Source organism: Furipterus horrens, unplaced genomic scaffold (genome assembly GCF_987537825.1).
Source record: "Furipterus horrens unplaced genomic scaffold, mFurHor1.1.pri manual_scaffold_6, whole genome shotgun sequence".
Taxonomy (NCBI): domain Eukaryota; kingdom Metazoa; phylum Chordata; class Mammalia; order Chiroptera; family Furipteridae; genus Furipterus; species Furipterus horrens.
In genome coordinates this window covers 25,229,254-25,244,163 of record NW_028327176.1, presented here as the reverse complement: position 1 = coordinate 25,244,163, position 14,910 = coordinate 25,229,254, and the positions used below count along the sequence as shown (strand labels likewise).

Below are 14,910 nucleotides of genomic sequence, written 5' to 3'. Positions count from 1 at the left end.
AATGTTTGATTTTCTTTTCCTCTTCCCCACCCCCAACCTCCAATCTTTGGTTACTTAATTAAAAAAAAAAAAAGAAAAAAAGCAGTTGGTTTTGTTCAAAAGCACACTGTCATATGAGACTTCCCTTTTGACAGTTAAAAGGGAACATGTTCATTCCTTCCGTGTGCTGAACAGGCTTTCAGAATAAAACCCCCAAAACTTAAGAATCGTGTTTCAAGAGAATTTGCCTACACATTCACACCCTATGAAATGAGACGGCAAGAGTCAATCCTAAGAGCATTTGAATGGACTCAAATCTCTTAAATTCTATCTCATGGCAATTACCTGGCATTTATAAGCTTTCACTAGCTTTCTCCATGAGCTTGGGGGAGAGGGGCGAAGAGGATTATGGTTTAAAAGAAAAAAAGCCTTCCAAAGGGTCCCCCTTGTGGTAATAGTAAAGGCTAGCCTGGCGTTTCATCCAATCTTGTGATAAATCGCACATGTCCAAAGACGTATAGTTTTCTATTTACTCTTTAATAGCTCTTGCTTCTAAAAAGTTAAACTTTTATTCAAATACTCATTCTGATCTGAAAGTTAATGCTAAACTCGAAGTCAGATATGCAGTCAGCTGGCTTTGAACTTTTTAACCTCACTTATTATTTTGAAATCCTTCTTCCCTGGGACTGGTTGTATTGCTTTTCCATGAAGTAGTATCAGCGATTAAGATGGTGTTATCTGTCCATTAACAATTTACTTACTGGAGCATGAAAAAGTACTTAAGCCCAGTGTCTGTTTCAATGACATGGCTGACCATTAAGCTTTCTCAGTTATGCAAGCCTGCTCTGCCTTTTTAGCAGCGCTGAGAAAACCAGTCTGAGTCAGCAGGCACTCCTGTGGGCTTCTTTCACTCCTGTTTCTCTCTCCTTAGAGTCCAAGTAAATACTAAAGCAGTGAGAGTTGGCAGTTTTGCTTATTTTTAAGGAAGTATCTCAACTGAACTTCTGGTTCTTCGTTTTGAGCAGAAGGAAAGGAGTAAACTTTTTTCCTCTGTCTACTATGTTGATAAAGCGAATGACCTTCAAAACATCAGGAATAGTAAAGGTTTGCATGCTGCTTTTCTCAAGCAAAATCATAGACAATTAAGAGCTTTGAGATAATTGTTTTATAAAGAAATCCAAACCAGACACTCTCTTACTGTAGAATTAAAAAAAGGAGAAAAATGCGAAATATTTCTCTCAATCAGCTATCTTCTACAACTAAAGTTAAAGGCAAAATGTGTGATATAAATTGAAAGTGTTGAAATGTGTCAGATATTGAGGAGAAGATCTGAGTAGTGGTAAGGCAGTATTTAACAGTACAGACTTCTACACCTACGTAGTTCATCTCTAATGCCACTGCCTCAAGGAAGCCTGACAGTCTGTGCTTCTCACTATTGGCAACTCGATAGCCTGGAATATTCCCTACATATCACACATATTTTATTAAATAATTGAAAAAATACAATGGATATTTCAAAAATACTTGGTTTGTGTATACCTCCTTCTCAAAAATTATTCTGGCAACTTTAATTGAAGGTTATATTCATACAATAGATTAGGATGATACTAACAGAAGACTTCATTAATATAGTATTCTTGGGCACATTTCCCCATTTTCTATATATTCTTTCTAACATTTACTCATTGAAATGTTGTCATCTGTGTTTTCCAAAAATGTAACAATTAAAAAAAATCAAACCTAAAACGGTTCATATATAAAACACATTATGGAGTAAGAGGATTATTTGTTAGAAATAAAGGTATATCTTATTGTCTATGGAAAAATTATGTTTCAGAGGACATAATCTAACATCTGAATATGCTGAAAAAAGTTCCACCATATGTGATACTCAGACAGAAGTAGAAGACATCAATACTCTCTTCTACAGTCTATATTATTTCTCTTGTATCATAGTCTCTATTTTCTTGGCAAACATTCTTTGAACAAACTTGTTGGTAATTATTTTCAAATTTATAACATAGACAATTCTATTCTTTCATACCACTTGTCTGTCAAGGTGGAGAAGAGGAAGCAGACAATTAGATCAATTCAAAGGAATGGTTGATTGATTTATTATCATTGACAATTGCGAGAGGAAATGAATTGATAAAATATAACTGTGCCTCCATCAGTTATTGGCTATTCATTTTTTATGGCATTGGACAAAGTCTAACTAATAAAAATTGTGCTGTTATCATGTCCTGTGATGTCTGGACAAACTTCCAGTGAGTTAATATTGAACCCTGGGATCCTTATGAAGCTCATAGAACATTAAACTCCTACTGTTCAGAGCACTAAATCGGTCATCTGAGAGCACTGTTCTCACTTTAGACACCACATTTTTAAAGTGTTAATAAACTGTAAATGACCAGTAGGGCAAAACTTCAATGACAAACCGGTGAAGGAGACACAGATGTTTAAATGTGAGGGAACAACAGTTTTCTTCTGTTACAGAAAGGTCTAGCATACAAAAGTTGAGGGTTTTGTTTAGAGCACAACAACACCCATAGACTTCATAGGATGGATATGTTCAGAACATGAAGAACTTTGCAATAACTTCAGAGGTATAGCAAAAAGTTGGGCTTTTTTGCAAATGACTTTCTTTAGGTTGATTAAACGTGGTCAAAGACTGTCAGGTAACTAATTTGCAAATGAGTTACTGAAGAAGTGTTTTATTAAAAGGAATTTGGACTGGATAGTCTTTCAGGGCACTTCCATCTCAAATTATTTAGAATTATCTGATTAGTTGGTATGTAGCAAGTAATCAAAGGAATGTAAAATTCAGAAGATAAATTTAGCTTCACGTGTAACAGGTGAAAACAAATACTTATTGAATGAATAAGAGATTTATTTTTAAGGGGCCTGGAGTAGGAAATTGGCAATTTCAGGCGAGGAAGACTAGTATGTTGGCCGAGAAGAATGGCCCCAACTCACACTATGGCTCTTGTATAATCTGCGCAGCTAAGGGAAGCACAAAGTAGGGTCTTAATTATTACTTTTCCAGTTTGTTCATTCATGCAATCACTTATTGAGCTCCTCACATGGGTCAGGTAATATGCTAGGTGTACCCACTTTGTGCAACAATACTTCGCTAGATTCTAGAAACACAAAGAGTGAACATTCTCTGCTTTGATGACCTTACAACACAGTGTAGAGCTATATACTAATCAGAAATTATACTCATTACAATTTTCACTTATTACAGTAATACTAAGTGCATTTTTAGAAATATAGGGTATAAAGTAGGGGATCTGAGCTGGTCCAGGTGATAAAGAAAAGTTCTCTTAAGGAAATGACATTGACATGAGTTATGAGAAAATAGGCACTAAATTTTAAAGCATTTATAGCATGAAGATAGCAGTTCTATACTAACACAGTGAAAATGCATAAATATAGATAATAGAAAAAGATGTAATGCCATGCAAAGACACATTAAATATGTATGTATTGTTTACAAAAGTCATGTTTTTATACTATGTCATCATCACGCATAACCTATTTCTCATAAAGAAATTATCAAACAAGGCACTTGAATTAGGGCTCAATATATATATATATTTTTAATTATTATCAAAAGTGTTAATATATTAGTACCTTCATTTTTAAGTCACTCAACACCCTGTTTTTTTTTTTTTTTTTTTGTGATGGTTTTTTTTTTTTTTTTTTTTTTGGTTTTTCAATTACAGTTGTCCCCTTTTCCCCCAATTTCTCTCCCCCACCCAAGGGCTCAATATTAATGAGACATTCTGAAATATACCTTCCACCTCTAAAACTACAATATCTATGTGATAACAATCAAAAATACAGTTGATTAAGAGAAATATGTAAAATGTTTGACTTCTAATCATTAAGATTAACATTTCAAGGATGTAGGACTGAGACATATTTAGAGTCGATGTTATTTTCCACAGTATTGATTACTTAACAGGACTTTATAAATAATTATTGAGCCATCGATTCTTTCTCTAATACTTGCAATAATTTATTTATTTAGAAGAAATAGATTTTCTCCTTTCTGAGAGATGGTGCTTTGTTAGTTTACTGAATATTAATCTCCCCAAATAATTATTTTACAATGTGGCTGATTTTTGATAATTTGTATTGACTCTCCAAGCATGAATTGGTTGATTTTACTCTTATGATCAAACATCTGCTCCTACCTTCTACACTGCTTCCTCTTTTCCTATAAAAGTCATTTGCTTCACACTCTTTACCAACTTCCTCCATATCTCAGATGTTTGCATTTTCTTTACACCCATCATCTGCACCATTTGTAAAAGAACAATTTATCAATTTATTTGTTCCACAAACACTGAATGTCTGATATGCTCAGATCACATGTGGAACTTTCTCTATAGTATTTTTTAAAGTTTTTATTGTATTTTTTCCATTATCATTCAACCCCCATATCCCCCTCCCTCCCACAATCACCACACTGTTGTCCGCGTCCATGAGCCCTTTTTTCTTTTTGTTTGATTCTTCCATCCCCTAACCTCCAACCGAAGCTGGCATTTTGCTCTCTGTGTGTCTGTCTTTGTTTTGCTTGTTAATTCAGTTTGTTCATTAGATTCCACATATAACTGAAATCATATGGTATTTTTCTTTTGCTGACTGGCTTATTTAACTTAATATAATGTTCTCTAGGTCCATCCATGCTGTCACAAAGAGTAAAATTTTCTTCTTTTTTTATGGCCAAGTAGAATTCCATTGTATAGAGGTCTCATAGCTGTTTTATTTATTCAACTACTGATGAGCACTTGGGCTGCTTCCATAACTTGGTGATTGTAAATAATGCTGCAATGAACACAGGGGTGCTTCTGTTTTTTTGAATTAATGTTTTGGGTCCTTCAGATATATTCCCAGAAGTGGGATCACTATGAGAAAAGGCAAATCCATTCTCAAATGTTTAAGGTATTTCCATACTGCTTTCCACAATGATTGCACCAGTCTGCATTCCCACCAACAGTTCAAAGGGTTTGCATTTCTCCACATCCTTGCCAGCACCCACTGTTTGTTGATTTTTTGATGATAGCTTTTCTGATTGTTGTAAAGTAATATTTCATTGTGGTTTTAATTTGCATTTCTTTGAAGATTAGTGACTTAGTGATGTGAGCATCTTTTCCTATGTCTATTGGCCATTTGTATATCCTCTTGGGAGAAGTGTCTATTCAGGTCCCTTGCCCATTTTTAATTGGCTTGTTTGTTTTTTTTGTGTGTTGAATTTTATAAGTTCTTTGTAAATTTTTGATATTAACCCCTTATCAGATGTATCAGTGAATATGTTCTCCCATTCTGTGAGTTGTCTTTTTATTTTGTTGCTGGTTTACTTTGCTATGAAAAATTTTAAATTTGATGTAGTCCCACTTTTTAATTTTTTCCCCCTTACCTAGGGAGATCTAGCAGATAAAATATTGCTACTAGCAATTTCTGTGATTTTACTGCCTCTGTTTTCTAACATAATTAACATATACATGCTATTCAAAGCAATCTATAGATTCAATGCAATTTCTATCAAGATTCTAATGATGTATTTCACAGAACTAGAAGAAATATTTTAAAAAATTATATGGAGCCACAAAAGACCCCACATAGCAATAGCAATTCTGAGAAAGAAGAACAAAGTTGGGGTAATCACATTATCTAATATCAAACTATACTATAAAGTCATGGTAATCAAAACAACATGGTACTGGCATAAAAGCAGGCACATATATCCATGGAACAGAACAGAACCCAGAAATAAACTCACACCTTTATGGTCAATTAATATTTGACAGAGGAAACAAGCACATACAATGGGCTAAAGATAGTTTATTCAATAAATGGTGTTGGCCAAATTGGACGGATACATGCAGAAAAGTGAAACTAGACCACCTTCTTATGCCACAAACAAGAATAAATTTCAAACGGATTAAAGACTTAAATATTAGACCTGAAATCATAAAAATTCCAGGAAAGAATCTACATAGTATTTTTGAGCATTGCCAGAAAGGTGCTGTATATAACATGTTTTCTCTCCTTGGCTAGAAATTCTAGCATTGGTGAAATTACTTTTTATTAAGATTGCTTTCCTGGGCATCTCTTTTATGTGGTAATTATTCTAGAGAGAGAGGAATAATTTTAGCCACTAATAATGTAGTTAAGATTATGCAATTAAAAAAACTGTTTATTATTTTTTCACTGGATGAGAGAAATCAAAGCAAAAGGACAACAGTAATCTCTGAGATAAAGAGGGGACAATGACTAAGATGAGAAGAATATATCACTTGCCTCATCATTTGCTTAATACCCCCTCATATTTAAAAGTAACTGATCATTTGAACGAGCAGAACTTATAGGGAATGATCATCAAAACAACATTGTTTTAAGCCTCAGTACAAAGCTGGACAGTAAATGATAAAAGGTAATTATTAGTAGAAACTCTGCAATCCTTATAAGACATTAACATAGTCACAATTGAGAATGCAGAATGCTTGGCCCCATATACTAATGAGCAGTTTAATTTGATATAATGTTGAGCCCTTTTCCCTGGGCCTTACTGAGGTCGGCTACAGGCTGATGACTTGCATGGTGAGGGCTGGAGGGCAGGGGATGAAGAGAGGAGGGTTTCTGTTCTCTCCTTTCTGCCTGGTTCTATTTCCCCTCCCCTATTGTTGCTAACTCAGTCAGAGCTGAGTCCTGTGTGGGAAAACAAAGAGGAAGTGCAAATAAGAAAATGCCAGAAAGTTCTTATTCTTCTCATAGTTGAACAGGTATCTAACTTGCTCTCATGGGAACTGCCTTGGATTCTGAAGAGATCCTAGCAGCGGACACATTAAATGATAATTCCCAAGATGCAAGTGACACATTGCATTTTTCTGTGACTTGCCATTCCATCTTCAGCATCTATTACTGAGGTCCCATCATATGTCAGGCGGCCCTAACGGACAGAACTTAACATGACTACACACCAGCTCTCTTGTGTACGTGACCTACATTTAGTCCATGAAAAACACTTAACACATCTTTTGAACGCTGCTTCTGGTTGTTCACTTAAGTCCCAAATGCAAGCCCCAGCCCTCTCTCCCTCTGCCCTGCTAACTCAAGTGACCGTACCGACTTCCACCTTTACCTTTTTGAGTATGTGTTGGACATGATGTTCCCAAATTCCAGGAGACACCTTTCAAGCCCTCAAGCCCTTCTCACTAGCTTTAGGTGATGAGGACAGGCAGGGTGTGCCATTTATGTAGAATCATCAAAGAAAGCCTCTGTGGTAAAGTTGAAGGAAAATAATTTACTGTATGGATATTGGCAAGTTCGCTGCATCCCTGGGAGGTGGAGAAGCAGAGTTGGAGTGTGGTCAAAACCAAGGGAAAAAGGGACAGTCAGACTCCACCCATGCTAGTCCAGTAAGATCACTGCCCACAGATCCCTGGGCACCCAGCTTACATCGCCGCTCCTTCCATATTGGATAATGCTATTTCTTCCTAAGGGCACCATGATCACTGCTGTAGCTAGAAATTGGATGCTGCTGCTGGTCCCACCACCCTAGAGAGGATGCTCCATTGCCTTCCTGCCTCAGTAGTCCCCTCTGAGAGGCAGACCCAGGTGTCTGGTTGATGGCAGGTTATATGCCCACATTCTAGGTGCCCAGAAGCTAGTGAAAAATATGAGACTTTCAACATCTTTGGTGAAAAGTGAGCCCTGCCTTAACATTTACTGATTGAATAGTCTGCTATCTACCAGGCACAATTATGCAGTAGACTCTGGGGCTAAGCAAGACAATAAAATATAGTACCCCACCCTGTGCCAGCTACAGTGGAGCTTCCATTCCAGCAGAAAGCAGGAGGTAATGAGGGGTGCAGGGGGAAATAAAGTATAATAGAGGACTGGAGAGTGAGCAGAGGGAGTTATCCAAATTCATATGGTGAAGAATTTCCCAAGCCAAAAAAGGAGGATCAAATATTTAGAAGCAAAAAGAACCCAATAAATGTCCACTGAAGGAACCTAATTTAAAATAAGGTATCAATGAAAATCATCTGAACACAGTTCCAAAGGTAAAGCTCTAACACCAATTTGACTAATAGCAGTACGATTGGAATGATATTTTTTCCCAAAGGGACAATTTGTGGGGGTTGATTTTATCTGAAGACAAAATAGCAATGCATTTTTTAAAAACTATAGTCATATAATGTTAGTTATAGTTATACCTGTTCTACAATGGAGTCTTTTTAACCGAATAATGGTTGTTGTTGATATCAGCATTCTCAGTAAAGGTTTTTATCAGCTAGGATTAAGATCAGCTGCAGATGACAAAACCCAGAATAAACTTTTGTTGAGTAAGATAGTGGTCTGTCCCTTCTGATGAGCGCAAGCTGGAGATACATGGTCCGGGGCTGAGGTGACGGCTCTGTGGTCACTAGGACTCTATCTGTCTTGATGCTGTGTCAGCCCCAGTGAGCTGTGTCCTGTGGGCCCTGGAGGCTGCTCAGATCCCACAGTCTGCGTTTGAGCCAGCAGGAAGGAGAAGGAGGGAGAGAAAGGGACCAAGGGGCCACGGCAGCTGTCTTTTAAGAAGGTTTTCTGGAAGTTGTCATGTAACACTTCTGTTTCCATCTCATCAGGCAGAACTTGGTCATGTGGCCGCACTTGACTGCTTATTCCAAGCAGTTAAAACAGGAATCTGTTACTAACAGAATATTGGACTAGATGATTAGCGGTCTATAAGTGTTTTCTTTGGTTTTGTTTATGTTTAATGCAGCTATGATCTCTTGGAGGTTAGGGCTATGTTTTCCTTCTTCTCTGAACAGTCAAGCTTTCCACATACTTCCTCATGCTGCTTGTAAGTTTATGGCTGCCTCACCTACCCACCCCCTCTGTACACACTCCTGGTTTATTTGATTATAATCTTGTGGGGCTCAGAGATGTATCTTATTTTACTTTTAATCACCCGGAGTCTTCATCAATTGTATATATTGAGTGATTGATTGTGTATTTTAAATTTAGATTTTAAAATACAAAAATATCTAAGTAAATAGAGTAACTTCATAGCCACTAGCAATGCAAAAATATTCAACTAATTATTGTATCTTTTCATTTATTGTCATCAGTACTTTATCTCATCTGCTAAGAGTGTAATTGTGGCTCCTATAATAGAAATAAGGGGAAGCATTGTCTCTCTATGACTTTCTGAAAATAGGAAGTATCTATAAGAGACAGTATGCTGTAATAGTGAACAGAAAAACAGCTCTGGAGACAGATTTCCTGGCTTCAAATCCCATGTCTGCCTGCCACTTATAGCTGTGTGACCACACAAGTTACTTAAAGTCTCTGTTCTTCATTTCCTTCACTGTGTAAAATAGAGGCAATCATCAGGATAGACGGCCATCTGTCATTCTCAAATGGATGTACTGAGAAGCTAGGGAAGCTTATGCCCAGAGACCCTCATATTCACAGCTTCCCCACCTCCAGGCCCAGGGAGAAGTCCTGGCAGTATGTTCTCATGATCATATGCTTTGGAAAAATTTACAAAAGTAAGAGTTTTCTGCTTATTTGTTTTCTTAAAACAGGTCCGAAACTGTATAAGCTTTAGTTCCTCTAAAACCTGAGCCCGCCCCTGGCAGCTGTGCTCTGAATCAGAAGCCACACACGACCCTGCAAGCTTGAATTAAATGGCCTGTAAGTAGGGCTGCTCCATGTGGGTGTGGGTCAACTGAGTCAGAGACCGTTGGGATATTTGTTGGGTTTTTTTGTTTGTTTGTTTTTTTTAAATGCAGGAACATGGAATGTGTACCTCCAGAATGAGAATCCTTGGAGATGAATCCTGCAAATCTTTCCTTTTGTCAGGCTTCTCAAATAATTCTACTGTGCCATCAAATCTGAAATACTCTCTTGTAATATCTCTTCCAACTATGGAGTTTTAATATAAAACTACACAATCCTGATTCAGAAATCACTAATCAAAAGGCTGTGGAAGAATCAGACACCCAGTCTCCTCATGAAAGATTTACCCCACACAAAGAATTCTCTGAATTTTGAGGGAAACCAAAAGGAGGAGAGAAGTGAAGACTTGGGATCCTACTTTTCAGCATGTAAAAATAACTTGTCAGAAAGGGTTAAGACTTTCAAACTATTCATTTTCCATTGGTATATTTTCAAGAATAAAAAAAATCATTCCACTTCCTCCTCCTACCAGTGAGCCCAGTGGTAAAGACTGAGATAATTCCTGCACTGTGAAATTTTATTAGCTCAAATCAAGCTATGGTTTTCTGTGGAGAAAGGAGAGGAAGCTAAGAGTTACTGACCTGTTGTGCTTTCTAAACACACTGCTTGATGCCTATGAATGTTATCTTGAATTTTTACAATAATCCTTCAAAAAAGGTGGTATTCCTACTTTTATGAATAAGAAAAGCTCAAGCACATTCTATAATTTTGCAAAATCTCACACAGCTAACATGTGGCAGGAACTTAAACCCAGATATGGCTAAATTCAAGGCCTATTGCACCTCCTTTCGCCAACGCCATGGTGCTTAGATAAATATGGCATTCGTTGGTGTGAGAGGTGATGTTCAAAGCTGAAAACCTTGAAAAGATGTGATAGGATTTGTCTCAGAACCAATCAATTGCCCTTTTTTATATCCATTTCTCCTCATGGTAACACATGGTCTATAAAATAATCAAGTGCCTATGCGTGTGTGCGAGTGGGAGCGCGTGCACACGAGAACATTGGCTTCTTTTTAGGAAGTGGCTCTGAATGATGCCTGGGTTTTCTGACACCGTTGTACCTCAGCATGAAGAATACAGTCCTCTCCCCTGTCCCACAGAAAGGCATATCTCTGTAATTAAAAGGCTGTGGTTGTGATCTCGCTGTTTTTTAGGTATTTGTGTTTAAATGTCGATGCTACTGTAGACACAGATCTCTTCAAATGTAAGATCAGGTGGTGGGGGCTGGCCACAGAATATCATGGCCTCCACCGTTTAGCACATCGCAGGACTCATTCATTCCTGACAACGCCAGGACTGGGAAAAGGGCTGTACTTTAGAGAGGTCAGTGCACCCAGCACAACTTAGAAAATTATATCTCTGAGACCCTTTCTCCCCAGCAAGACTTGTTGGTTGAGATTCAACTAATGCAATCAACCTCTTCATCAAAGCAAGGCTAGGGCAGCCTAACCTTTGATGGCAAAAAAAAGCAGTTCATTTGGGGACTAGAATAACAATTGGCTTCCTCTTTCCCTGTCTCAGGAAGGTTTTTTTTGTTGTTGTTGGTGTCCTAAGAATAAATTCTTGCAACCTCTTTACAGGCCCCAAAGAAAATCAGAATCTAATTAGAAAATAGCAACAATAAAAATATGCAGCTTTTACTTTATGGTCTTTCCTTGTCCCATTTTCCTCCCATTCTTCTATAAAATCAAGTCACTGTGGAAACCTTATCATGGGCCCTCAGTCAATGGCCATAGTTTTATCAACAGCTGTGGCATCAGGAAGAAATTGCCCCAGTATATTTACTGTCCCATGGTTGGGGACTGAGGATACGAAGTCACGCAGCTACTAAATGGACCAAAATGAAAAGATAAATGAGGCAAGGGGTGTTAACTAGGCTTGTATTTTTCTCCCAATGTTAATGATTTTTAAAATGTTTTCTGCATATCCAGAGGTGTTAGGATGCCAAAACACCTTGTAATAAAAACTGAAATGGAAACACTCATTTATTATGAACATTTTAGTGATTTTTTTCCCAATTGGAAATAAAAGCAGTGTTTAAGAGATAAGAACAAGAAACCCCTGCTTATTGCCCCTCAAATATTTTCTGTTTTTTTGACCATGATGAGAAACTTAAATTTCCTCATTTATAGAATGTATGAAGTATTTATTACTATAATCTCTATATCGGGACGCCTTGAGAAAAAAAAAGTGGTACTCAGCCAGGTGGCAAAGAGAAAGGTTTTTATGAATTTGAAGAATGTTTATCTCCCTCAGCCTGAGAAAATGTATGATCAGAAGATACATAGTATAGAAAGAATTTGAGGTTCAAGTTCTAGGGCAATGATGAATTCATTGTGACCATATGCTTAAACATAAAAGGTCAAAAAATGTAATTTTAAATTTATAAGGTAAAATTAAATACGAAAATACAAATTATGACATCTCTTAAATGTTTACTTTAAAAAATATTAATTTAGAATTGAATTCCCACCAAAAAGGATCCTCAAAATTCATTCATATATATTTTAAATGTTTTATCAACACAACCACATGTCTAAATGTTCACACATTCTGAACTGGTGGTCTGAATTGATGAAGCTTGCAAGTTTTTCTGAAGTTTAATGTTAATTGGTCAATAATGAAATGCAACACCCAGTGAAATGGATGTAAATTTCTCTCAGAAAGTTTATCAAAGTATAAAAATCATTGAAATCTTGCTCTCTATGAGATCCTCTGGAACTAAATAAAAACTGATTTTTTTAAAAAAAGAAGAGAGAACTACACTATATTTTTATGAGACTTTTTTCAATGAAAAGACTTCAGCTTTTTCTCGTGTAAACAAATCATAGACTTTAAAATGGATTGTGGATTTGACTTAATAGCTTAAATCATTTTTTAAATTAATTTTGCATTTAGACATACAAAGATGACTGCCTATGGCAATTTTTTTTGGAATGGTTAGCTCTGTAAAGGTCATATTGAGTTTAGCTGGCCTCAACAGTATGTAAACAAGGCATGAAAGACACTTGGTCTAGCCCAGGACTCTGCGGATTATGGCTCGAATAACAGTTGTCCTCACTATGACAAGCAGAACTGCTGTAAGCAGGTGGCTGGTTTTGTTTTTCAGAAAAATGCTAATTGTTTATGTGTGTGTTTAAGAAAGAGAAGAATTGTGTAGTGATAATAAAAACTGGGTGGGGGAGTAACTCTATCACCCCCAACCAAGGTATAGTTGAATAGGAGTATAAAATACAGAATAATTACTGCTCAAAGAAACTTTGTCAACAGGAAAAAAAGAAAAAAGAGTGAGTAAAACTCTCCAGAAACTATCACTGAATTTTTAAAATTTGATTCCATAATTTGTGTCTGAAGGAGGCAGACTGGAATAATAACAATGTCATGCACTAAGAAAGCATTTTTTTTTTTTTCTGAGAGGTTCTTAATACATTGTGACCATGTCTTGCCTTTCCTGAGCTTCCATCAAAACAGCTCCCAAAGAGTACTGAGTCACAACTGTTCTGGAAACCTCCTATGGCATACCAAGCTACTGGAACTCAGAAATAAACACTTACTGAGCATTTTCTTGGCCCCTGGAAACTTTATTAACCAATTTCTTTGAATTCAGTTGGCACGTTGACCAGATCTTTCCCTACACACACACGCAGGCACATAGGCATATATACAGGCTCACACATACTCTGACACACATCTTTATTGAAATTCAGCAGTTCAACTCAAGGGCAAATTACTCATGTGGCTTAAGTGTACAGAGAATAAAAAATGCAGTCAAGTTCATCTTTAGCCAGAGGAAGGAAAGCTTTCCATGCCAACTGATCCCTTTTCTTCCTTCAGCAAAAGGTCAAGAGTCCTTTGCATTTGAGTTTTACCTGAAAAGTAGAAGTGCCATTGCTAAAATATTGTTTAAGTGGCAAGAAGTTATTTTCTTTTCCTTAATATGGGGGGACCCTGAACAGAGAAGATTAAGTTGCTTTACTCACATCTATTCACAGGTTCTAAGGATAGGAAGCTATACAACTGAATTCTCAATCTGGGACTATATCATAAGGTCAATATCTTTTAAGATAACAGAAATCTCACATTTTTTTCAGACTCCATGATATTACAGCCTACTAAAAATAAGCTTAAAATATGATGCTTCCCAAAAATTCATGTCATTTATTTAATGAGCTCTCTGTTTCTGTTTCCAGAGGAAACAGTATTATATGTTTTTAAACATTGAATGTTACAAATAATGCCTGACACTGCCATTGCCAATATCGTTTGTTATAGGTAAGATGCACCCATTAGTTAATCATAACCACATTTTTTTGGTCCAAAATATCCAAGGAAATAGTCTTCTAACTTTCATTCATTGATTTGCTGATTCACTCACCCCTTCAAATATTTAATGTATATTTAATATGCAGTAAGCATTAGGTTTGGTGCTGTAAGTTGAAGAGTGAAGAAGACAAATAATGGAAAGATAATTATATTAAAAGTCTGAAATGGATGGGTACTATTCCTAGATACTCAGCGATCAAGAGAACCTCGTATGTCCTCTATCCCAGCGAGCTTTCTAGGAGAGAAAAGAAGTGTACATTTTCTATAAGATACCCTGCTCTTCTTGATCCAATCTTAGCATCAGGACAGAAGTTAACATTAGAGGTGCCAGCCTTTAAGTGCACACCCTACTTTTTGAAAGTTTTCTTTCAAAGGTTTAGAAAATACATTGAAGTCCTTCGCTCATTCGAAGTATCAATAAAATTTGTTAAAGGAATGATTAGATCATCTAGTCTAGGGATGATAAAGAGGTTTCATTCCATATCTGAACTCTGAAAGTTGCTCCCAGAGTGGCTGTTACTGGCTAAATCACATGTTGATAGCAATTTCTCTGAGAGTTAAGGTCTTATGTTCAACCTCAGAATTCATGGCAAGGATTTAAGAACCAAAGCCCCAGCTACCTAAATTATCACATAAAATTAGTGATAGCTTAAATCCTTTTGATTTTTTAAAATTTATTTATATTTAGAGAGAGGGGAAGAGAGAGAGAAAGAGAGGGAGAAGAACATCAATGTGCAAGAGAAGCATCCGTTGGTTGCCTCTCATAAACAGCCCAACCTGGGACCTAGCCCACAACCCAGGCATGTGCCCTGACCAGGAATTGAACAGGTGACCTTTCACTTTGAGGGGTGATGCCCAACCCAC

The 14,910-nt window shown here is 36.8% G+C and overlaps 1 protein-coding gene across 9 annotated transcripts in view; it reads left to right on the top strand.

Moving 5' to 3' along the window:
• The window catches only part of SLC8A1 (solute carrier family 8 member A1), a 348,486-nt gene that overhangs the window by 12,595 nt on the left and 320,981 nt on the right, over window positions 1-14,910 (top strand). For 4 of the 9 annotated variants that reach the window (XM_090281196.1, XM_090281200.1, XM_090281202.1 and 1 more), the window contains exon 2: window positions 9,570-9,678. The exons of the other annotated variants lie outside the window; for them this stretch is intronic. In XM_090281196.1, coding sequence (XP_090137322.1) covers window positions 9,672-9,678 — 7 coding nt within the window. In that variant the 5' untranslated portion in view covers window positions 9,570-9,671. The remainder of the gene's footprint in view (window positions 1-9,569; window positions 9,679-14,910) is intronic. 9 annotated transcript variants of the gene reach the window in all.